The sequence below is a fragment of the Musca autumnalis genome, unplaced genomic scaffold, assembly GCF_047663935.1.
Source record: "Musca autumnalis isolate F117 unplaced genomic scaffold, ASM4766393v1 scaffold_4, whole genome shotgun sequence".
Classification (NCBI taxonomy): domain Eukaryota; kingdom Metazoa; phylum Arthropoda; class Insecta; order Diptera; family Muscidae; genus Musca; species Musca autumnalis.
The window spans coordinates 208,116,461-208,142,894 of NW_027411977.1; the positions used below are offsets into that span (position 1 = coordinate 208,116,461).

Consider the following 26,434-nt stretch of genomic DNA (forward strand, 5'->3'; position numbering starts at 1 on the left):
ATTAAAAGGCAAAATTATGAATTAAAATTGTAAATAAACGTTGAAAACATTCTTGCTATCGGTGGGACTTAGCGACAGCTTTATTTTCGTTGTTAACTTACCGAAAATTTTCGTTAATTACCGAAATTATAAGCGTTTTAATTTAACCGATTTTTGTCGGTAACTCAAAAAATGTGTCGGAGAATCTCACTACTGATGTAGAACTTCGCTAGATATCAATTTTCAATGTAATCTCCTTAGGTCATGCTCTTCGTTTCCGCTTAACTTCTTGAGGAGCATAGGGCCTCCCTTAGGACATATGTATATGTATGTAGCTCGATTAATTAATTATAATCTCGCAAATAATGGTCTTCGCCCTGAAAAGGCAAAACTTAAAAATTAACTGTTGTTTTGTGTTCTTAAACAAATGGACTTCCGCTTGTAAATATAACTGAAATATATTATTGCAATTCATAATTTTTGCTAATTTGTGTTTACAAAACATAAAGAATCAACATCGTCTGATGGTGAATATTTTAACCCAAGTGGTAAAAATAGCCAAAAACATTCTCTTAGCTCATCTAATGAAAGTGAATTTGCCATTGCAACAAATGCAAATTTGAAAACAAATTGCCATTCAAAAATGAAAATCTCTTTGGCAAAACAAGAGAAAAAGAAAGTGCATTTACTGAACCTCAAGCGAACGAAGATCAACAAACGACATTTAGCAGCGATCGAAGACGGAACATAAACGGGAAACCAAAAAACAACCGAACAAGAAAAACATAGCAGATCTGTTAGTGAATAGTTTTCTGTGGCCAACAACTAAAAATAAAAAGGAATAAAAATAATCTAGAAAATTCAAATTGAAATAAGAAAATCCGTAACAACAATTTGTGCAAGGCAAAAAACCAACGTCTAGAAAAAGGAATATTCGTGCGCGAAAACAAGGAATCTCTGCAAATTAATTTTTATTATCTAACATTTTGTCAATAACCTCTGACGCTGTGGAGCTGCAAAAGGATAAAGCCCTTGAATTCCTACGCGTTTTAGCCTTTGTCCTTTTATTTTTGATTATATCGCTATATCTCTATCGTTTTACATTCTAAAGTGTGAAGAGGGGCTACCATAACATCCGTATAGACCCCGTTTCCGTTTTATTTTTTCTCCATTTTTTACAAAGAAAGGAATAAAAGGTATTTTTAATAACATTGCCATGTTCAAGGCCATTATGTAATGTCAAGAAAATTAATCATGAAAATTAATTTCTCTTTTTTCTATCGTCACTGTCGCGTCGTTGTTGTCTGCGAACGCAAACACGTGTTTACCTGTTTGTTTTGCTGCTGCACGCTTATAGGTTTTCCTCCTTGCAATGGCTAAAGTTCCGGCTGTTGGCATCGACTTGGGCACAACCTATTCATGTGTTGGTGTCTTTCAACATGGCAAAGTTGAAATCATTGCCAATGATCAAGGCAATCGTGTTACCCCATCATATGTGGCTTTCACCGATACGGAACGTTTGATTGGTGATGCTGCCAAAAATCAAGTGGCTATGAATCCAAATAACACCATTTTTGGTAAGTAGAAGAAGAATACGCACATATAACAGTTCTTGAGTCCCTAATCGTGCTTTTTTCCCTCGAACAATAGAAAAGCTATTAACCAATCTAAAACATGTAATACTACATCATATTTCACTGCATATACGCAAAAAAGGATAATGTAAACATGGCTTAAGCGCGGTCCTGGCTTCTTATTTTAATCTTGGTTTAGACAATGTGTACACGTATACAATGATGAAGTGCATTATCTCGGTTTATTTGACATATATTGTATGAAAATGACAACTTAAATCGTCTGGATTTGCTAAATCCCGCATAGTCTAAACGTACTGTAACAAGCTACCCAAAAGGACCTGTAGATTTACAAAATCCACTGTATTTTAAATGACTATAACCCTGCGTTTACAAATGACAGGACAGTTGAGTTCATGTATTGATTGTCAAAATCCCAAAACTTGCCTGTGTGACGTAGGCGTCCAGACAACTGCAAAAAAATTTGTAAAATTATGAATGAAAATCATCGATTCATTTTCGTTTTTCGTTCACATATTTTGTTTTTGTTTTTGTACATATTCTTTTGTTTTCTGCACATTTGAATTATCATCTCACTTCTTTTTCACAAAAATGTCAAAAATTTGTTAACCCGACTGTCTGTGAAAATAATATGGACAGCTGCGAGACAAACGACAAATGTATGCATGTGTTAGTAAATCAGAGTTGTATTTGAAGACAAACTGTCTGGTGTAAACGCGTAGTTACATTCAAGTACCAATTTACTCTAAGGCTTTGTTTACATCAAAGAGTTAACAAAAACAAACATTGTTCCACAACAAGGGAGACTTCTCTCATATCAATGAGTGCACCCCGATTCATATTAGCTCAATGATATGGGACTTACTGTTTATCGCCGAGTCCGAACGGCGTGTCTTAAGACACCACTTGTGGAGAAGTTTTTCAAGGCTGAAATACTCGGGAAATGTCGCCAACATTACTGAGGGGTATTTTGCCACCGTTGAAAAATGTTTGATGTTGCTAACCCCTGTACAAAGGGAATGTTTTTAGTGCAACTTTCAGCGTGTGACATAAGACCTAGTTTGACAAATTAAACACGACGCAAATCATAGAAATCATGGCTTTTTATAAAACATTTACTAAATCCACTCGACTTCAACTCTCAATTCCATCACTTAAACGTCAAATTAAATCGAATGGATTGCAGATGAGTTTTCATTCACGTATACGCAAAGGAATTGACATCTGAAATCTACTGGATTTCGTAAATATACACGTACTTTGAAACTTTAAAAATGTACCAGCTAATTTCCAGCAAACTCTCAAATTCATTCTAAAGGCCGCGGCACATACGGTCCCTGGTGCGACGCGTTGCGCGTTGAAAACAGCAACCACATGAAAAATGTGTAAGTCCCAGGCCACACTAAGAGTAATTTCATTGAAATTTTTATATGAAAGTAAAAAAATGTAAAAAAACGGTCTCTTTGTTTCATACGAATATCGCAACAAAGCAAAATTGCAGAACACACGAAACCGTGTACACTAGTTTCTTGAAATTATGTGTTTTTCCCAAAAAAGCAAAGTTTCATGTCAAAATTTCATTGAAATTACTCTAGTGTGGCCCCACACTAAGTGATGCCAAGTTTGTTCTTGAAGTTTCCATGTGGTTGTTGTAACGCGACGCTCAACGGACCATAATGCTTGTGCTTTGTTTACATTTACGAAATCCACTCGATTTGAACTGTCTATTCAATGGATTTCATTTGACTTTTAAGCAATGGAATTGATATAGATCAGGTTCGAATATGGACTATATTTGTCCACTCCTTCGGGTACCTCTCACCCAAAATTTTGGATAAATTCACTTTAAGACCTGCTTTCGAATCACTTTTCATTCGCTGCCTCAATTACGGCAATAAAATTTTTTCAGGGGCAAGTCCATACTTCTTGAGAAGACAGCCCGAAAGTTGTTAAAAACCCCTATGCCACCATATGTATTGGCTGGAGGGCTCGAACCGAATACTGCGTTCGTCCACACTTTGGATATTGTAATAATATTAGATGAAATTCGAAGGTGGTGCTTATAGGTCCACTCCTTCTGGTACCTCCCCCACAAAAGTTCGAAAATATTCGTTAAAATGGTATGCGCGATTTCTCATAGACGTAGCAACCGATTTGGTCCAAACTTTGGATCTCTAAATATTGTCGAAACTTAGTTTATGTTCAAATTTGGGCCCTATCTGTGCAATCCTTGTGGTACCACCCACACAAATGTTCAACATTTTTGTGTGGTTCGAGAATCCTTAGGACATTTTTACCGAAGGGTTTCCTAGTGTCCCTGTTTACAGCGATATTATGTTTTTCGTAGGCTAATGTGATAAAAAGTCCTATCTATCGATATCCCTGCAAATTTTTGAGCTTTAATCCTATCCATAATTTTGTCGGTGCATACGCCCAAAATTTTGAAAACCCCCCTTAACACATACGTTTTTTTTGGGGAAAAAAGTACTTCAATCCACACAGGCTGATGGTATATCTCTGTCTGTAAAGCCGACTAATACTTTTTTCCTTGTTTTTCAATGATTTTGACATTTTGAATTTGAGGAAGACGTGATAGAGGCGACCAAGATCTTTTGTTCTGTAATAGTTCCAATTTTTCAAATTTGTAATAAAGTTGCTAGGCGTTTACACCAGACAATTTGTCTTCAAATACAACTCTGATTTACTAACACATACCAAGGCATATTCATATAAGGTAATTGCATGAATTACAACAAGTAACAAATTAAAAAAAACAACATTGTTGTTATAGGAAATTTAATGTCAAAGAAGATATTGAATAATGGAGTCGTTCTAAAAAAATTCGCAGGAAAAACATAAATACATTTTGAAAATCCTCTAAAATAGAACAAACTTGAATTAAAATGTAAATATAAAGCATTCGGAACTGTCGTAGCTAATTGTTATTACACGTTTACGATAAAAAGAAGTATTTTATGGTAGCAAATTTCGAAGTTTCAAATTTCATGAGTAGACCCTATTACATTTTGAAAACAAAATTTACAAAAAAAAAGTAAAAATACAGCTGATTGTCACTTCTACGTTAAATAAATATGCCTTGAAACATACATACATACATACATTTGTCGGCTGTCTCCCAGCTGTTCATAATTTTTTGACAGAAAGTCGGGTTAATAATTTGTTTACATTTTTGTAAAAATAAGTGAGATAATAATTGAAATGTGTTGAAAAAAAAATGAACAAAAAGGAAATATGTGAATGGAAAGCAAAAAGAAATCGACGATTTCCCTTTATAATTTAAAACTGCTTTTGCAGTTTTCTAAACGCCTACACATGGTAGGTAGAACAATATAAGGTAAGAGTAATACCCAGCTGACTGAACTGGGCTGTAATGTTAGTGTCAAATTCCATACAAAATTTTCTATTTTTATTTCTATTTTCGATCTCTATTAGGGTTATACATATATTTTTCGAGGAAGAAATATATCATTCAGAAAAAACTATTTCCCGTAAAGACTTCTTCATATCAATGATATGTAAACTTTTCCAAGTCCGAACAACGTGCCGCACACTATAACACCTCTTAAAGAAGCGGTACAATATGTTTTTTAAATGTGTGATATTTTGTTAAATTTTAAAAAATTAAAGCCCCATTAAACATATGCTTCATTGATTTCAAAAACAAAAGTTTGGAAAAGCTTCTCCTTTTTCAATAAATTTTTAGCACATTTTTGCAAGAATTCTACTTTTTACGTGAAATTATCCATTTAGAAGAATGATATGGATACTTTCAAATTGAAAATGTAACGAATTTTCATTCATGTTTTTCAAAATATTTCATCAAATGTGAAAAATATTAGTTTTATAAATTCCAATAATTTGTAGACATTTCCTTGTTTTGTTTACATGTACCGGTGACAGTAACGTTACAAACAAAAACAAATTCCTTTGTGGTTATTGTTGAGTTGTATTTGTTGTAGTATTTACTATACATACCTTCTTTGTTCTACCATGACGCCTACGTCACACAAGCAAGTTTTGGGTTTGTCCTGTCCTGTGTAAACGCAGGGTTAATGAAGATAAAAATACTTAGCAAAATTATTAGAATTTATGCAATGTGGAGACAGGATTTCACTGCAGACCACGCGGAGTCGTGAAAAATGCACCGCATTCGTTACACTTTATAACCAGTTGATTAGAAGTCCCAACAAGCAAAGCAGTTTTGATGATATCTACAATCAGCGACATTATTCTTCCAAAGACAAAAATGAGTGCATATATTTCGAAGATATTCTTATAAAATAAATGGGATGGAGTTGGAGTCCATGTCGAAATCTGAACTGGTAATGGAAAGACAATATTAAAATAACTTTTGTAGATAAAGTAAAATCTGTTGGGCTTGTATTAAATGAATAATGCTTGGTTTACATTTGCGAAATCCACTCGATTTCAACTGTCAATTCCTTTGCGTATACGTCAAATGAAAACTCATCCGAAATCCATTGGATTTCATTTGACGTTTAAGCAATGGAATTGACAGTTACCAAGCATAACGGACAAGCAAACTCCGATAACGATAACCCAAAAGTTTGTAAAAATTTGTACAAACTTTTACAAAATGCTTTTCGAAAACATACTTGTAAAGTAAAAGAGAACGAGTTTGGAGAGAATTGTGAGAGAATTTTGGAGAGTTTTGTGACTGAGAACATACAAGTTTTTGCAAGCAAAATTTTCCTTGTAATAGTGCGGTTACACTACAGTTTTTTGCCGGGTTAACCCACTTTATGAGGATTTATTGCTTAATCTGGTCAAATCTGACCAGATTTGCCATACAAAAAATATATCCTCTCACGACTGGGTTTATTTTAAATCCGGCACAAATCCATAAAAAATACAGTGTTGTATTCGGTATTTGTGCAAAAAAATCCAACTCTACTCAAAAAGTACCAAAAGTTGCAACTGTTTTTGCAACAGAGTTTGTGGTGTTTTACATGTTTACGATTGGTCACATGAGATTTTATGGAGTTAATAAATCTAAAGATATTTGAAAATCATAAAATTATTTATTTTTTTACATTAGACACTTTTTTTAATAAAAAGTACGCTTGATACCATGATACAAAAATGTATCCCTGTGTGTAAAATATACCAATATGAGCAAAGAGGGGACGATATCTCATACGATAAATTGTAAAAGTGTAAAAAACGACTTTATTAGTTATTTTGTATGTATAAGTAAACAAACATCAGCTGACAGTTTATATCCTTGAAAAGCTAAGTGTAACCAGCAAAGATTAACCCACTGGATCTATTAAACCCAGTAGTTTAACCTTCAATAGTGTAACCGGGGTATAAGAATTTGGAAGTTTGATCAGCTGATTGAAATTCTAATGTTTTGTGGCGGACTTTGCAATTCTTGGCAAAAACATAAATAAACATTTGGTTATTAAAATCACAAAATGTGTCGTAGTAGAGAGCTACTTCACTCGGAGACATTCAGGGCAAGAATGAATAAAAATTCCGTGCGGAATTTGTTCCCTTTCCCCAATTTCACAATTTTTTATTTCTGTATTTATGTCCAAAGAGGGAATATTTTGTCGGTTTTGTCAATATGTCTCTCAAATCTCTATTATATATATTTTTCATTCTGTCCACGAAACCTATTTTTCTATAAAACTTCATCTTTTCAGTACTTTATCAGGATGAACAGAATGAACTACAAATAATTTAAAACGGTGAAATTCCTTAAAAATCAATATTTGAAAACGTTGAAAACTACTAGAATCACCTATTTATGGAATATTCTGCCCTCTGATTTACTAACACATACATACAGTTAGGCATAAAAATGCATAATTACCCCAAAAAATTGCAAAAACTTTATAGTTTTATAGTACTGATTTTGCGTTGCAATACTTCTATTGTCACCCCCAAATAGTAGTTAATTCTTATTTTTGACCGTATTTGTTATAAATCGCAAATAACCTTTGGATATTTTTACGGAATATTGTTGTAAGGACCTATAGCAAGAGATTTGCACAAAAACCTGTATAGTTTTTACATTATTTGTTGCCATAAACGAACAATTAATATGAAATTTTCTACAATTTTGGTTTTTGCAATACATTTCTTGCCTAACTGTATAAACATTTCTCGGCTGTCTCCCAGCTGCCCATCATTTTTTTCCCAGACAGTCGGGTTATAAAATTGTTTACATTTTTAATAAAAATAAGTAAGATAATTATTGAAATGTGTTGAAAACAAAAGAACGTAAACAAAAACAAAATATCTGAACCATGGTATAATAAGAAAGGTATCGCAGAGCTCACAGCTGATTACAATTTGTTTTTCGTTTGGTGACCGACTTGTGTCAAACCCATTTTGATATTTTTTGATTTTAATGTTCAAATTATGACAATTTTCAAATACATAATTTTCATATTCATAAAACGAAAAGAATTTTCATCGAAATGAAAAAAACAAAAGCCGTTATAATTAAAAAAATGAGAAGTTGTCGCATGACACCCCAAAAACGGCTGATGCTGTAATGTATGCGGATGATTGTACGATCTTAGCGTCGGGTCCTATCGTCGATGACATACATATGTATGTGATAGGTTAAATGTCTTTAAATATCTACATAAATGAGCACAGTACTTTCATCTGAAAATATCCTCCACTAAATCCACAGCCACTCTGCTCAGCACACAGACGGCTGAAACGGGCCTCTCCAGAACATATTGGTCCATGATTCCGACCACTAACTACCCCAAGATATTGGGTTTAAATTTCCATAGGGTGTTTAAGTCGTCCGTGCATGCCACAGATTAGAAGCAGGAACAAGGTCCTCAAGTCGCTGGCCGACAGCAGAAAGAAGCCTTGTAACCTCTTACAAAGCTATAGGCCGATCTGTGGTAAGCTATGCAGCGTCGTATGTAAATGTTAGCGCTACGCAGTAGAAGAATATTCGAACGTGCCAAAATGCCGTCTTAAGAACTGCAACAGGGTGACTCCTCATGACACCGTTGTACCATCTTCATGAGGAGACGAAAATTGTACCCTTACATCAGCACAACACAATGTGGATGCAGTACCTCATTGGGTGTTATCGCATTGAGCATCAGTACCACGATCAAGTGTACAGGCTTCCCTAGCACAGGCACGTCAGGAGAAATCTTCATGATCTCGAGAGAGAGGTATAATCGAGAACCTCTTTATCAACGAGCCTATCAGGCAGACTTGAATAGCATTCATACTGATGCAGTTGCGCCAGCTGTACAATACGGAGGAATCAGCACCACCAGATAACTGAAATATGTACATATTTGTGTTGCTATAACACAACAACATCTGTAATAGCAACGTTTTCTGCAGATGTGCATAAAAATATTTGATTTTTCTTTACAACGTTCCATTTATTTTTTTAAACATTTTATTAATTTCGAAAACAAAAAACAAAACATAAACAAAAACAACACATGAAGTTTGTCACCATTGGCAATTTTGAAAGAAAGCGGGCACAGGTGTAGGGTTGATTTTCTATGGTTTTTTCAAACCTGTTCTACCTTCCTTATTCTACCATGATCTGAACGGAAAACAAAAAGAAATCGACGATTTTTTACAACTGTTTATGCAGTTGTCGGGACGCCTACGTTACACAGGCGAGTTTTGGGTTTTCGACAACCAATATATGTACTCAACTGTCCTGTCTTGTGTAAACGCAGGGATAGAGAAGCTAATGCATAAAATATTTGAGCATCACTGATTTTGGGTGTAGATATGAGAGATAGAGAGAGAGAGAGAGAGAGGAAGAGAGTTTGCCATTTTACGGTACAGTATTTTGATCTCGCTGAAGCCATTTCAGACCTTTGGTAAGAAGAAACATACTTGTTGGCTCGCTTTGGCAGAAGTTTGTCAGATATTGGATCGTATATGGTTCACCCTTGATTCACAGTATCGCAACAGTATCATATTTTTCCAATTTGCAGGATTCCCACCGTTAATTTCAGGTCGGACTTCTTCATGAAAAGCAGAGATGTAGTTCTTCGCTTAGAGAGGATGGGCCAAATTGTCTTGGATTCCTTACAACTAGGTTGGTTGTACCAATTCTGGCTAGCATTGTCCCGATTTCTTTGTTCCAACTGCCGCTTGACGTGGCACAAGGGTGGCTTGATTGAGTTTTCGACTATAATATCGGTTGACTTCGATCCGCAACGCACCATTTCATCCGCTATTTAATTTCCTTCGACTTTGCAATGACCCGGGGCCCAACACAATGTAGCGATTAATTTTAGCGTTTGCAAGGTGTTCTTGCAACCAAAAATCTCTGCAGTCAATAATGAGGGTTATACGAGCATATCAGGCCTACAAAATCTTGTTGATAGACTAACATCAAGTAGTGAGTTGTATGGGCTAAAAATAAACACCCTCAAAACAAAATTTATGATAATAATGCCAAGTTTACACTTGCGCTCCAAAATCCACTGGATTTCACGAAATCCTGAAATACACCCCGGTGTTTATACTTATATTTTGTTGATTTCAAACATATCACAATGATCAAGGCAGATGCATATGCGCAGCTGATCGAACATGAATTTTCAAAGCAAGTTGTTGTAATATGAATTAATCATCAAAAATGTACGACAATATAGAAATTTTCAACTTTATTTGGAAAATTATCGTAAAATTATCTATATATCTTATTAATTGTGTATAGTACCAACAAATAAAAAAATAAATAATGATTTTATCGTTGAGACATCATAATAATAAATTTTGGTAGATAAAAGTTGTGCTCAGAACCTGCAAAATATTAGTACTTGCAGTAGTTTTCCTGTTTAATGCTAAGAATGCGTTCCCGTACTCCGAAATCTAGCAAGACTAGTACTTCTAGTTAAACAAAAATAGCGCCGAATAACACCCTCTTCTCCTGTTTTCTAGCATACAACTTTGGCCTAGTAAAAACTAGCAGGACGCATGTTCATATGTAAATTGGTATCTAATATTATAGCTGATACGTTAGCTCTGTTCCTTTACGTTCAAGAATCTTCAAGTTTTACCACTTTATACTCGAAAAGCGTTCCTTTACTTCAGACACAATACAATTCATATGGGAGCGGTTTTAAACTTTTACTACTTTTGCCGGTTTTACCATTTTCAGAAGTAAAGGAACAGACCAGTTGATTTTGACATTTCTGCTGGAGTTTTTGCAATTTCCGTCATTTTTCCGTTCCCGTCTTTTTTAAGAAATTTGTATGGGGAAGCAATTTTTGACAATTCGCCCTATTTTCTAATATTACCATTAAAAAAGTACGGGAACACAATGAAAAATAGCATTGTAACAAAGTAATTTAATATTTTTATCACTTTGTTTACAAATTTTGATACACTAACATTTTTTGTTGCAGCAATTCGCACATCTACCTTATTTATTGTGATACGTGAAAAGTGTTGCAACTTTTGGTACTTTTTTAGGCAAAAACAAGGTTGTATATCATGTGTATTGTGATTTCGATGTTGATTTCGCTGAAATCACGAAATGAGATGATTTCATTTTTGTATGCGAAATCATGATAAATTTTGCTTGATTCCGCACGAAATCACGAAACGCCTTCGAAATTACGAAACGACGCCGAATGTAAACCAAGCATAAGTAAGAACAACGCTCATAACGAGTTGATTTTAAAAATACAAAATTTCCATATTGAGAGGGTAAAAAGTTTCAAATACTTGGGAGTTTTGCTAAATGATCAATGGGACTACTTAAAAGAAATCAAATGTCGCATAGAAATGGCAAGAGATGCATTTCATAAATATAAAAAAGTCCTAATAAGCCATGATATAAATGTTGCAACAAAATCTCGTTTCATAAAAGCGTATATATGGCCAGTCTTGTTATATTCAGTCGAAGTGTGGACGTTAAAAGCGGCAGATATCAAACGACTCGAAGCATTTGAGATGTGGGAGTACCGTCGAGCACTAAAAATACCATGGGTCCTGCATGTACCAAATATTGAAGTATTGCGAAGAATGAATACAACAAGAGAATTATTAAACAACATAAAGAAACGGAAAACAGCATATCTAGGGCACATTATGCGAAACCGTAAATACACCATTCTCCAGGAAATACTGCAAGCAAACGTAGAAGGAAGACGTACCAGAGGAAGAAAAGAGATGTCATGGATTCAAAATATCCAACAATGGACAGAATTCCAGAACGCCGAAAATTTAATAAGCATAGCGAGAAATAGAGATATATTTTCCTATTTTGTTAATAATTTATAAAAACATAAATATGTAATGTTTTGAAAATTGCAATATGATCGCTAACATTCGAAAATCGAATACGCAATAAAGAAGAAGAAGAAGATACGAGGGATGCACGAAAACTACCTGGCATAGGCAACACAGCGTATTGCCAGGCGCCATTTGAATTTTTTTTTTGGAAAGTTTGGCAGTTTTTAGCCTAGACTTACTCAGGACAGTTTGTCGTACGACAATTTTATGTGTTTCTTACAGTGACTTGAAAAAATCATGAAGAAATGAAATTTACTTGTGAACATTTTCGTCCAAGTATTTTTCACAAATTTCGACGTGGATAATCACCGCAAGATCGTATCGATCAAATTAAATCTTTGTATGGCGAAAAAAGTTCCATCCTATAGGACTATGAAAAACTGGTTTAATGAATTCAACCGTGGTCGGCACTCGCCAAAAAACGAAGGTCGTGAGGGTCGGCCAAAATCGGTCGTTGTGCCAGAAAAAAATATGCCGCGCAACGAATAAGGCAAGATCGTCAAGTTAAATACAGTGAGACAGAGGCATCCTTGTACATTTCTTCCACCAACTGATATTTGATATTGCCTAAACACCTTGCCGCAGAAATGGATTTTTCTCGCTAGATCCAGTAAAATTGGACAATCGCTCAGAAAAGGCTCCTGTGAATTGGTTCAAAGAAATAGCGTATAAAAGCGATCGCGGTGCTTCAAACGACGTTTATAAGATCGCCACAGACGACGAATCTAGGATCTATGCTTAGGAGTCTTAAACAACAACAGGAATCGGCCGTTCGGCTCTTCGAAAGCAAGCCAAATCAAACAAAAGTTGTTCATGTAAGAAGCACTTCCATGGTTGTCTGTTTCTTCAAAAAAAAAAAAAAAAAAAAAAGAAAAAATACCGTGTGGCGATTATATGGCTTGAGAAATATAGGACGGTTAATTCTGAGTGGTATACTATAATTTGTTTGCCTGAAGTCTCCTGAGAAATTCGAAAAACGAACAAGAGAAGACAAATAATTCTGCATCATGCCAGCGTGGGCTCTCACACATCGATTCAAACCAGTGCCTGTTTGACCCGGCAAAACGTGGAATTGATGGATTATCCGCCGTACAGCCTTGTCTGGGGATCCAATGACTTCAGTGGATTCCAGCACATCAAGAAAAACATACGTGGTCAACGATTTTTGTTGCCTGAAGATGCTTTAAAAGCGTTCAAAAACCATGTTTTGGAGGTGTCTCATTCGGAGTGGAAAAAGTGCTTCGCCAATATGTTTGAGCGCACGAAAAAGCGTATAAATCATGCTGGAGACTACTTAAGAAAACAATAAAACCGTTTTTGGTGGTAAATATTCGCGTTTTCATTGTTAGGCCAGATAGTTATCGTTCAGCCCTCGTATCAATAACTTTCTCCCTGATTCTATTTTGAAAAGTGCTGTCATTACCCCAAAGTAAACTCGAATACGGACTCGCCCTTGGGTATTTGAGTCCCTGCGTCACATCCTAGGATTAAGAGGTATGAGTTTCCCATCACCCTAACGAGCCTCTCCACATATTTTCCTGGTGGATCAGGGTGTATGAGAATATGGTGCATTGAGTAGGCTACCTTCCATCGTTACATCTCCTCCGCTGAAATTAGAGATAATTTCAGATTCTTTTTTGCGACTATACATGTTCTCACATTGTCTTCCTTGGATATGGTGAATGTGGTATAGTTGGCGTCGCTTAGCCCAGCAATCCTACATATTTTTGTATAAGTTCCTGGACTATGGCGATATTAACTTCCGAATTCGTGAGAACAAGTACAAGATCAGCAAACAATAGGAGGTCGCCAAGGCCCTCTATTGTGTTGACAAAGAAGTCTAGAGATAACTTGTTTTCGCAACAGATGACTTTGAGAGCTACCGAACAGAGCGTTCTTCAATTAGCAGTCATAGATTGTCGCTGATCTTGCCATCAGGATCAGATCTATCGATGACTGCTACTCGAAGTTCATCTGGTACCATTGGCCTGTCTGTCTTCTGTCGTGAGAGAAGGACTGGAAGATACCTTTTGGTTAAAGTTAGCTTGAGGGATTGCTTAGTTGTCGTGTCTTTCCTTTGTTTGGGCAGGACCTCACATTAAAGGGGGAGCTAAAAGAGGTGTATATTTTGCGGGGGGCTGAGTCATGCCACCATCGCTTCCAATTCGACCTTTGGGGGCTATAGGGGTCGATATTGGAGTTGAGCCTAGCTTGGCCTCTTCGATCATCGGGATGGGTGAAAGCCTAAGAAATTCAGATTTTCTCTTGGGTAAGTGAGGATGTCCAGAGTTTGAGAATCGTCGCTCCGCTTAATACTACCTATGGATTTGGGATTCTTAGATAGTATCTTGCGAAACCTGGTCGCTTCATTAACTCCCTTTATAGGCTCACTAAAACTGGCCCAAGACTTATGCTTAGCTTTCTGGATTTCACTTTTGTACTTATTGAAATTGACCCTGTAGGCATACCAAAACGGACTGAGTTTCATCTTACTGGCTTTGAAAAGAACTCCTCATAGTTTGTCAGGAGAGTATTGGTACTCCGGCTATTGATTTCGCACATTTTTGAATTCTGGATTCTGGTTAACTCCAAGTAAAGGCATTTAGAATAGTATAATCCGAGAATAAAAATTTTTCAGATACCCTCCAATTCTTCTATCGGATATGTTTCGAGACACACTTCACCTCTCACTTCACGCCTCAACCATTTTGTTCACCCCATTTACGCTTATTTTTTTGAGTATTTTATGGACGGACTATGGTGTACTATTCTTTTTAAATATCCTAACAAGAATTAGCCCCAATAAATTGTCAAGAAATGGGAGTGGGGTTGAATGGGTTGAACAAAATGCTTGAGGCGTGAAGTGAGAGGTGAAGTGTGTCTCACAACATAGCCGTATATTTATGTATATGTGTTTTATTTGTTAATGTTTGTTATTGTAATGATCTTGCTTGTTGCGATTTCCTCTTGTTTGTATGTATTTTATTTCTCATACATGTGTGCCTGTTTGTCCTCGATTAATTCAAGCATAGACACTAAATTTCATTTCTCATATATGCAGATTTTCCTTGATGCGGGTGCATCCGCACAAATCTTTCAAAGGCATCATCATTATTATGATATACAGTTGTCATTGTCACAGCTCCCACCACACAAAATACAAAATGATTGAATGTTTAACTTATAGACGCATAAATATGCAACGCAAATATCCACGAGTTCTTTCATATTAAACTACAAGTAATGTCAAGAGACATTAGAATGGGTCAAGAAAAATAATTAAAATTAATTTTCTGTTAATTCAATCAAGTGAAATTAAATTATTCCACTTTTGCTGATAACAGAGTATTTCACAGCCATTTTCACGTTGGGCGCCATTTACTTCAAATTATGCGATCGGTATTGCTGTTGGTTGAGCAGCTTACTAGACATAGACAAACGTTTTTTCAAGGGAAATTATTTTACTCTTAACGATTAACGAGTATTGTCACGTTGGGCGCCATTTACTGCTGTCATAATAGAATATCAACTTTGGTGCAGGATGCCGTATTAGTAATGCAATTAATAATACCAATACTTATACGCCTGCAATAGCCAATCCCTAAAGGCCAGAACAGAATCAATCGTCGCTTGCTTTGCTTGCTTCCCCATATGTCAAATTAAAAAGGAATGCCACAGCCTCTTTGCAAATCCGCCTGCGTTCTCCTTTAGGAGGCTCTGGCATTTCTTTATAATTTGACATTTGGGAAGCAAGCAAAGCAAGCGACGATTGATTCTGTTCTGGCTTTAACTCTACTTTTCTTTTCACAACATACCATGACGACCCCATCTAATATATATATTCCTGCATATTCAACTGTGCTATTTTGTATGTTTTAACCACGTCATTAATAGTCAATGTTTATAACCAGCAGTTGGTTGCCAACAAAAATTTATATTTTGATTGTGGCTAAAACACAACGCTCAAATGCCTCAATTTTGTGAAATGCATTAGGCGAACAAATTGAAAATAAAATTAAACAGATCTACATACATTCACAAACATACATCCATTTGCAAAAGACAATAATCACAAGTTTTGATTTCACAGTTCGTTGGTGTTTATCATTTTGTTTGATTTGTTGTTTTTGTTTTATTTGTGTGTGAATGTAAACAAAAAATTTCATTCATGCCTTTGTGTATTAGAAATATTTTGGGAATGTTTTGCAGAGTTTATAGCGCGCGCATATAGATTTTCAGTGTCACTACTGTGGCGATATTTAAAAATAGATAGCAGCTATATTTACTATGGCAAGTAGTTTTTTTGTATTTTCTGAATATTTGAGATAATATTAGGCTAGTGAAACTAGATAAATTTAGCCCAATAACTATTGTGGGATTAGAAATTATTATAATTATTTCTCAAATTGGGGATTATTCTGAACGTAAATTCCTTGTGTGTTTTCTCACTCTCACCTTGAAACGGCGGAAAGCCAATACTCACGGAGAATTTTTGTTCAGAATAAGGTTGATGTGCGAGTTCTCTGCTAGATCCAGTTAATCCAAGTTTGCCCAATAAATAATGTGACTGTAATGATATTCGCATGTCTAATATATGTTTGCATGCCCATCCCATTACCAATTTCCATTCCATCATAATCTTGTTGTGTAAAGCAAAAAGTACTAATTCACAATTTTTGTTGTCTTTCTTTTATGGTTTGTCTAATTTCAGTTTTCTAACAAGTTGTACAGCTAGCTCTCTCTGCATCTGTAGTAGTGTTGTTTGTTGCAATGCCTGTTAATTATCCTCCATATCCTGCCTGCCATGCGTAGCAAGTCTACCTTCTGTAATTAAATTTAAGTTTGACTGTAATCCTTAAACGCAAAAATTTAGTTGTAATTTTAAAAATAAATAATTTATTTATAAAAAATAAAAAATATTTAAATTTGTTATGGGTTACAAAATAATGGGGTCTTTAGACGAAAAGAAGAGAAACTTTATAGATGAAAGGTGCCTTTATAATGGATAATGGCGCCCAAATTGAAAGTGAAGACCTCATATTTATAGTTGAGATGAGAGACTATCTTTATAGGAGAGGCAACGGCTGCCTTTTACAAACGAGATGAAGGCTGTCTTTATAGGGGAGATGAAGGCTGCCTTTATGGCGGGATGATGGTTGTCTCTATAGGCGAGATGAAGGCTGCCTTTATAGACGAGATGAAGGTTGTCTTTACATGCGAGATGAAGGCTGTCTTTATAGGCGAGATGATGGCTGCCTTTATTGGCGAGATGAAGGCTGTATTTATAGGCAAGATGAAGGCTGCCTTTATAGGCTAGATGACGGCTGTCTTTAAACCCATGATGAAGGCTGTCTTTATAGGCGAAATGAAGGCTGCCTTTATAGGCGAAATGAATGCTGCCTTTATAGGCAAGATGAAGGCTGTCGCTATAGGCGAGATGAAGGCTGTTTTTATAGGCGAAATGAAGGCTATTTACAGGCAAGCTGAAGGCTGTCTTTGTAGGCGAGATGATGGCTGTCTTTATTGGCGAGATGAAGGCTGTCTTTATAGGAGAGATTAATACAGTCTCTATAACCGAGATGAAGGCTGTCTTTATAGGCGAGATGATGGCTGCCTTTATTGGCGAGATGAAGGCTTTCTTTAGAAGCTATCTGTATAGGCGAGATTAATACAGTCTCTATACGCGAGATGAAGGCTGTCTTTATAAGCGTCTTTATAGGGGTGGTGAAGGCTGGCAACAGGAAGCTGTATTTATAAGCGTGATGAAAGCTGTTTTTATGGGCGAGATGAAGGCTGTCTTTATAGACCGGCTGATGACTGTCTTTATAGATTTATAGACCAGTTGATGACTGTCTTTATGGAACAGCTGATGAATGTATTTATATGTCAGCTGATGGCTGTATTTATAGACAAGCTGATGACTGTCTTTATGGAACAGTTGATGGCTGTCTTTATAGATCAGCTGACCAGCTGATGACTGTCTTTATGGAACAGTTGATCACTGCATTTATGGCACAGCTGACGAATGTCTTTTTGGAACAGCTGATGACTGTCTTTATGAAACAGCTGATGACTGTCTTTATGGATAAGCTGATGTCTGTATTTATAGACTAACTGACGGCTTTCTTTATGGATCAGCTGATGTCTGCCTTTATTGATCAGCTGATGACTGTCTTTATGGAACAGCTAATGACTGCATTTATGGCACAGCTGATGAATTACTTTGTGGAACAGCTGATGACTGTCTTTTTAGATCAGCTGATAACTGTCTTTATAGATCAGCTGATGACTGTATTTATAGACCAGCTGATGACTGTCTTTTTAGATCAGCTGATAACTGTCTTTATAGATCAGCTGATGGCTGTATTTATAGAACAGCTGATGAATGTCTTTATGGAACAACTGATGACTGCCTTTATAGATCAGCTGATGGCAGTATTTATAGACCAGCTGATGACTGCCTTTATGAACAGCTGATGATTGTTTTCATGGAACAGCTGATGACTGTCTTTGTAGACCAGCTGATGAATGTCTTCATGGAACTGCTGATGCCTGTCTTTATATATCAGCTGATGTCTGCCTTTGTTGATCAGCTGATGACTATCTTTATGGAACAGCTAATGACTGCATTTATGGCACAGCCGATGAATTACTTTGTGGAACAGCTGATGACTATCTTTTTAGATCAGCTGATAACTGTCTTTATAGATCAGCTGATGACTGTATTTATTGACCAGCTGATGACTGTCTTTATAGATCATCTGATGGCTGTATTTATAGACTAGCTGATGACTGTCTTTATGGAACAGTTGATGACTGTCTTTATAGATCAGCTGTTGACTGTATTTATGGACCAGCTGATGACTGTCTTCATAGATCAGTTGATGACTGTATTTATAGACCAGCTGATGACTGTCTTTATGGAACAGCTGATGACTGTCTTTATGGACCAGCTGATGACTGTATTTATAGACCAGCTGATGACTGTTTTTATTGATCAGCTGACCAGCTGATGACTGTCTTTATGGAACAGTTGATGAATGTGTTTGTAGATCAGCTGATGACCAGCTGATGAATGTATTTATATGTCAGCTGATGACTGTCTTTATGGAACAGTTGATGGCTGTCTTTATAGATCAGCTGACGAATGTCTTTATGGAACAGCTGATGACTGTCTTTATGGAAAAGCTGATAAAGTTATTTATAGGTCAGCTGATGACTGCATTTATGGCACAGCTGACGAATGTCTTTATGGAACAGCTGACGAATGTCTTTACGGAACAGCTGATGACTGTCTTTATGGAACAGCTGATAAAGGTATTTATAGGTCAGCTGATGACTGCCTTTATGGAACAGTTGATGACTGTCTTTACAGATCAGCTGATGGCTGCCTTTATTGGTCAGCTGACCAGCTGATGACTGCCTTTATTGAACAGGTGATGACTGCATTTATAGCACAGCTGATGAATGTCTTTATGGAACAGCTGATGAATCTACTTATAGGTCAGCTGATGGCTGCATTTATAGACCAGCTGATAACTGTCTTTATGGAACAATTGATTAATGCCTTTATGGAACAGCTGATGACTGTCTTTGTGGAACAGCAGATGACTGTCTTTATGGAACAGCTGATAACTGTCTTTATGGATCACCTGATGTCTGTATTTGTAGAATAGCTGAAGGCTTTCTTTATGAACCGGCTGATGACTGCATTTATAGCAAAGCCGATGAATGTCTTTATGGAACAGCTGATGACTCTCTTTATGGAACAGCTGAAGAATGTATTTATAGGTCAGCTGATGGCTGTATTTATAAACCAACTGATAACTGCCTTTATGGAACAGTTGATGGCTGTCTTTATGGAACAACTGATGAATTTTTTTGGATCAGCTAATGTCTTTATTTATAGACTACCTGATGACTTTCTTTATGGAACAGTTGATGGTTGTTTTTATAGATCAGCTGATGGCTGCCTTTATTGATCAGCTGACCAGCTGATGACTGTCTTTATGGAACAGCTGATGACTGCATTTATGGCACAGCTGATGAATGGCTGTGTGGAACAGCTGATGACTGCCTTTTTAGATCAGCTGATGACTGTATTTATTGATCAGCTGATGACTGTCTTTAAGGAACAACTGATGACTATCTTTATAGATCAGCTGATGGTTGTCTTTATGGATAAACTGAAGGCAGTCTTTATCGAATATTGGAAGGTTGTATTTAGAAACAAGTTGATGACTGTATTTATTGACCAGCTGATGACTGTCTTTATAGATCATCTGATGGCTGTATTTATAGACTAGCTGATGACTGTCTTTATGGAACAGTTGATGACTGTCTTTATAGATCAGCTGTTGACTGTATTTATGGACCAGCTGATGACTGTCTTCATAGATCAGTTGATGACTGTATTTATAGACCAGTTGATGACTGTCCTGCTGACCAGCTGATGTCTGTATTTATAGACCAGCTGATGACTGTATTTATTGATCAGCTGACCAGCTGATGACTGTCTTTATGGAACAGTTGATGAATGTGTTTGTAGATCAGCTGATGACTGAATTTATTGACCAGCTAACGATGGCTTTAAGAAACTGCTGATGACTGTCTTTATAGATAAATTGATGGCTGATTTTACAGACCAGCTATCGCCTTTGCCCCGCTTGAAAGTAAACTAGCTGTAAAGAATCCTTCGAATGGTGTTCTTATAGTAGTTAATGGCTCCCAACATAGAAGCATAATTTTATTCTTAATAGAAGACCAGAAGGGGGTCTTTATAGGTGGCCAAATGGGAGACTATATAGGCGCTTAAATGTGAGTCTTAATAGAAGAGCTAAACGGAGCCCAAAGCGTCCTTGCAGATGAGCTCGATGGATTCTTTACTGGTGATCAAAAGGTGTTCCTTATAGTCGATTTAAAGAGGAGCTGTCTGTAAGAGCTGAAGGGTGATTTTGTAGACAAAAGTTGCATTAAAGAGGAAAATAGCGCCCAACTTGTAACTACAACTAGTGTTCATAGACCAACTGAAGGCTGACTTCATAGACCAAGTTAAGCCTGCTTTTATAGGGCAGACGAAGTCTGTCTTTACGTGGATGCGAAGAAGGAATTCTTTATACGCTAAACTTGATTTTATGCTTGAAATGGCGCCCAATTTGAAAGGAAAGTACTAGTCTATGGATGACCTGAGGCGAGCTAAAGGGAGTCTTATAGAAGTTATAAAGAATCTTTAAACTATGTGTTGAAGGGAGCGAAAGAAAGTTTGTATGGATTACCAATGGGAGTTTTCGTAGCGAGTTGAAGGTGTTCCAAAGGTGTCTTTTGAATTGGTCAAACAAGGTTTCCCATGTAACATTAATTTACCTATTTCAACTATTCTCCTGACTAATGTACCCCCTCTCTTTTCCTCCCTCTCTCTTTTCAGATGCCAAACGTCTAATTGGTCGCAAATTCGATGACATCACTGTGCAGAGCGACATGAAACATTGGCCCTTTGAGGTGGTCAGCGATGGTGGCAAACCGAAGATTCGCATTGAATACAAAGGTGAAAAGAAATCCTTTTTCCCCGAGGAAGTCTCATCCATGGTTTTGACCAAGATGAAGGAAACTGCCGAAGCTTATATGGGTAGGACGGTGACAGATGCTGTTGTTACGGTTCCAGCCTATTTCAATGATTCTCAGCGACAGGCTACCAAAGATGCTGGAGCCATTGCTGGGTTGAATGTTTTGCGCATTATCAATGAGCCCACGGCTGCCGCCATTGCCTATGGTCTAGATAAAAAAGGAACCTCCGAACGTAATGTCTTGATTTTCGATTTGGGTGGTGGCACCTTTGATGTCTCGATTCTAACCATTGAGGATGGTATTTTTGAGGTTAAATCCACGGCAGGAGATACCCATTTGGGTGGTGAAGATTTCGATAATCGCATGGTTAATCATTTTGTGCAGGAATTTCAACGTAAACACAAGAAAGATCTGTCCACCAATAAGAGAGCCCTTCGACGTTTGCGCACTGCATGTGAGAGGGCCAAGCGTACATTGTCCGCCTCAACACAAGCCAGCATTGAAATTGATTCTCTTATGGATGGCATTGATTTTTATACCTCCATTACCAGGGCCCGTTTTGAAGAATTGAATGGTGATTTGTTTAGAGGTACCATGGAACCAGTGGCCAAGGCTTTGCGTGATGCCAAAATGGATAAGGGACAGATTCATGATATTGTTTTGGTGGGTGGTTCCACACGCATACCTAAGGTGCAGAAGCTGTTGCAGGACTTTTTCAATGGCAAAGATTTGAATAAGTCCATTAACCCTGATGAGGCTGTGGCTTATGGTGCTGCGGTCCAGGCTGCCATTCTGCATGGTGATAAGTCGGAAGCTGTGCAAGATCTGTTGCTGTTGGATGTAACACCTTTGTCATTGGGTATTGAGACGGCCGGTGGTGTTATGACAGTTTTGATCAAACGTAACACCACCATTCCCACCAAGCAGACCCAGGTCTTTACCACCTATTCGGACAATCAACCCGGAGTTTTGATTCAAGTCTTTGAGGGTGAGCGAGCGATGACCAAGGATAACAACATATTGGGTAAATTTGAACTGAGTGGTATACCCCCAGCCCCCAGGGGTGTGCCACAAATTGAGGTCACCTTTGATATAGATGCCAATGGTATTTTGAATGTCACTGCTGTGGAGAAGTCCACAAATAAGGAGAACAAAATCACCATTACTAATGATAAGGGCCGTTTGAGTAAGGAAGACATTGAACGCATGGTCAATGATGCCGAAGCCTATCGCCACGAGGATGAGCAACAACGTGAACGAGTTAATGCCAAGAACTCGTTGGAGTCATATTGCTTCCAAATGAAAGCCACCCTTGATGATGAAAATGTACGTGCAAAGATTTCCGATTCGGATCGTCAAATGATTATGCAAAAGTGCAATGAGACCATATCCTGGTTGGATGGCAATCAAACTGCCGAAAAGGATGAATACGAATATAAACAAAAGGAATTGGAAAAGATTTGCAATCCAATTATAACACGCCTATATCAGGGTGGTGCTGCACCACCACCAAATGCTGGCGGCGGTATGCCTGGTGGAGCTGGAGCAGCACCTGGTGGTGGATCTACTGGACCTACGATTGAGGAAGTGGATTAAGTGGATGATGACAAGGAGTTTCTTGTCTGGTTGCTGATGCCGATCATGAGATGTCGTTTGTGCAAAGTTTCGTTCTAATTGGGAATGATTTTTAGTTTTCTTTTTGTTTGATGTTTTTTCGGCTTAAGGTCTAGACTAGCTCAAAACGGCATCTGAAGCTGTTGCTTTTCTCATTAAATTTTATCCCTGAAGATGGTTGACGATGTCAACCGAAATATTGGAATAAAAATTTGAAAACAAAAATAAACAACGTTTTTTACTGACCTTAAGCCGAAAAAACATCAAACAAAAATTAACCACCAACAGGTCAACAATAAACACCAAGAACATTTTTAGTTTTCTCATAAAAAATTAATAAATTTTTGGTTTCTTTAATTGCAAAAAAGATATGTTTTTATTTTCAAGAATATCAAGAATAGAAGGTCTTCCATATCTACAAGCAGTGAAAGAGAGCCTAAATAGAAGAGGTCTTTATCGACGAGCTGAAGGGAGTATTTATCAACGAGCTGAATTATGTCTTTAAAGAGGAGCTGAAGGAAGTCTCTATTGGCGAGCTGAAGTGAGTCTCTATTGGCGAGCTGAAGCGAGTCTCTATTGGCGAGCTGAAGCGAGTCTCTATTGGCGAGCTGATGCGAGTCTCTATTGGCGACCTGAAGCGAGTCTCTATTGGCGAGCTGAACCGAGTCTCTATTGGCGAGCTGAACCGAGTCTCTATTGGCGACCTGAAGCGAGTCTCTATTGGCGAGCTGAAGCTAATCTCTGGGCGAGCTGAACCGAGTCTCTATTGAAGAGCTGAAGCGAATCTCTATTGGCGAGCTGAAGCGAGTTTTTATAGGAGAGCTGAAGCGCGTCTCTATTGGCAAGCTGTAGCGAGTCTATACAGGGCAAGCTGAAGCGAGTCTCTATTGGCGAGCTGAAGCGAGTTTATATAGGAGAGCTGAAGCGCGTCTCTATTGGCGAACTGATGCGACTCTCTATAGGGCGAGCTGAAGCGAGTCTATACAGGGCAAGCTGAAGCAAGTCTCTATTGCCGAGCTGAAGCAAGTCTCTATTGCCGAGCTGAAGCGAGTCTCTATAGGCGAGATGAAGCGAGTCTCTATTGGCGAGCTGAAGCGAGTCTCTATTGGCGAGCTGAAGCGAGTCTCTATTGGCGAGCTGAAGCGAGTTTCTATAGGCGAGATGAAGCGAGTTTCTATAGGCGAGCTGAAGCGAGTCTCCATTGGCGAGCTGAAGCGAGTCTCTATTGGCGAACTGAAGCGAGCCTCTATTGGCGAGCTGAAGCGAGTCTCTATTGGCGAGCTGAAGCGAGTCCCTATTGGTGAGCTGAAGCGAGTCACTATTGGTGAGCTGAAGCGAGTCCCTGTTGGCAAGCTGAAGGGAGTCCCTATTGGCGAGCTGAAGCGAGTCCCTATTGGCGAGCCGAAGCGAGTCCCTATTGGCGAGCTGAAGCGAGTCTCTAAAGGCGAGAGAAGAAGAAGAGTAGGTCGTTGGGACAAGAAGAAATGAATCCCTATACACGAAAGTTGCCTTTATGGTGGACAACGGCGCCCAATTTGAAAATAAAGTACTAGTATTTATTTATATATGAGCTGAAGCAAACCTTTATAGGCGAGCTGAAGCAAGTCTCTAAAGAGAAGAAGAAGAGTTATTGTTGTTGTAACAGTGTTTTATTATTATGTTCGTATGTTTGTTCTCCTGTTCAATCTGGCTCTAGGTCTATCTCCAGTACCAGGAAAGTGGCTAAATCGATGGGATGTAACCACAGATCCACTGGAGTTAGATGAGTAGGATTGGCGGGCAGTTGAATAGGTGCTTAGTATCGTGCGGGCCCATCCCGCATACTGGGCAGATGTTTTGCACGATGCGATCAATTCCCGCCCAATAGGAATTTAGGCGACTGCAATATCTCGAGCGTAATTGAGCCAAAACTACTCTGGTTTGTCGTGGCAGCTGACGCTCCTCAGCTGCGATAGATGGGGGATTCGGAGTACATTACCCACTTTATTCACACTGTATTTGCTTATGGTCTTAGCAACTGCGGCCGTGTGAATGCTATTCAGACCAGCCTGATATGCTTGTTGATCAAGGGGTTCTCTCCTATATTGTTGGTCCTACCTCTCTAGAGCATGAATATCCTTGCTGATATGTCTGGGTGTATCGGTGGCCAGCAGATGGTGATTGGGATGGCTCTCACGGTAACACCCGAGCAAGTACTGCAGCGATAGCATCTCATTATGTTGCCGTACTGGAAGAATCTTTGCCTCCTCATGTAGATGGTCCACTGTAGATTTGAGGACACACCTTGTTGCTGTTATCAGGGCGGCGTTCTGACAAATTTGAATCTTATCCCACAGCGTGTCTCATAAATTCGGGGACCAAACTGGTCCCGCATAGCTTACCACTGACCGACCTATCGCTTTATACGTGGTCAACAAGGTTTATTTATCTGCACCCCAAGTGCTGTCGGCTATTAACTTGAGGACCTTGTTCCTACATTTCAGTTTATCACAGGTAGCTGTGGCATTCGAGGACGACGTGAAAGTGTTGTCTAATGTGACCCCCTAGAATTTTGGGGCAGTTTGTGGTCAGAATTTTGCTACCATCGACCCGTCGATTGTGGCGGATATCTGCATATTCCTCGCGTGGAAAAAGGTGGTAAGATCGGCTAAATAGGAGTTCAGTCTCTCATAGATGTCATCAGGGTAGGTACCTGACGCCAGGATCGTACAATCATCCGCATACGTTACGATCTCAATGCCGTCTGGAGGGGGGCGGAATACAGGAAAGGTAGAGGTTAAACAGTTCCGGAGATATCACCCCTCCATGGTGAACTCCCTGTTTCACTCTACGGGGCTTGGATTTCTTGTTCCTGAACTCCACATACGACTAGCGACCACACATATAGTTGATTATCCAACGTTTCAGACTTGGCCGGAGGGTTGTCTGCTCGATGTCCTCGAATAGCGTGGAGTGCTTGAGCGTCATCACTGTTCTATCACACGGCCGCTCCTGGTTGAGTCCTCGACAAATATGTGTGGAGATGGCTTGCAGCTCTGTTGTCGTGCTGTGCTGCTTACGGAATCCATGCTGATGATCGGCAACTTGATAGCTATTTCCAATGCTGGGGAGGACTAAGGCCTCAAGGGTCTTCGCAACAGGTGACAAAAGCGTAATCGGCCTGTACGATTCACCTTTGCTGGCATCCTTGCCTGGCTTCAGTAGCGGGACCACCCTACCCATTTTCCATACTTCGGGAACAATAAGAGTGGCTAGCAACAGGTTGAGAACTTTAGTGAGTTTTAACATTACCATGGAAATTCCGTCAGGGCCCAACGCTTTGGATGATTTAGCGTTCCTGGTGGCATTCGCAACATTATCCATTGTAAACTGTGGTGGTT

The 26,434-nt window shown here is 38.3% G+C and overlaps 1 protein-coding gene across 3 annotated transcripts; it reads left to right on the plus strand.

Annotated features, from left to right (window-relative positions):
• Positions 1-311: 311 nt before the first annotated feature.
• On the plus strand, positions 312-23,421 carry Hsc70-1 (Heat shock protein 70 cognate 1). 3 transcript variants are annotated; one of them, XR_012412815.1, is made up of 4 exons: positions 312-1,175; positions 1,337-1,556; positions 21,301-23,130; positions 23,373-23,421. XR_012412815.1 is itself a non-coding variant. In XM_073985979.1 (3 exons), exons 2-3 carry the CDS (start codon positions 1,352-1,354, stop codon positions 23,034-23,036), a joined length of 1,941 nt encoding a protein of 646 aa, XP_073842080.1. In that variant the 5' UTR covers positions 666-1,175; positions 1,337-1,351; the 3' UTR covers positions 23,037-23,421. The 3 variants fall into 3 exon arrangements, 1 of the variants encoding a protein (XP_073842080.1); XR_012412814.1 differs by having other exon boundaries at positions 666-1,175; positions 21,301-23,123; positions 23,365-23,421; XM_073985979.1 differs by having other exon boundaries at positions 666-1,175; positions 21,301-23,421.
• The last annotated feature ends 3,013 nt before the right edge of the window (positions 23,422-26,434 follow it).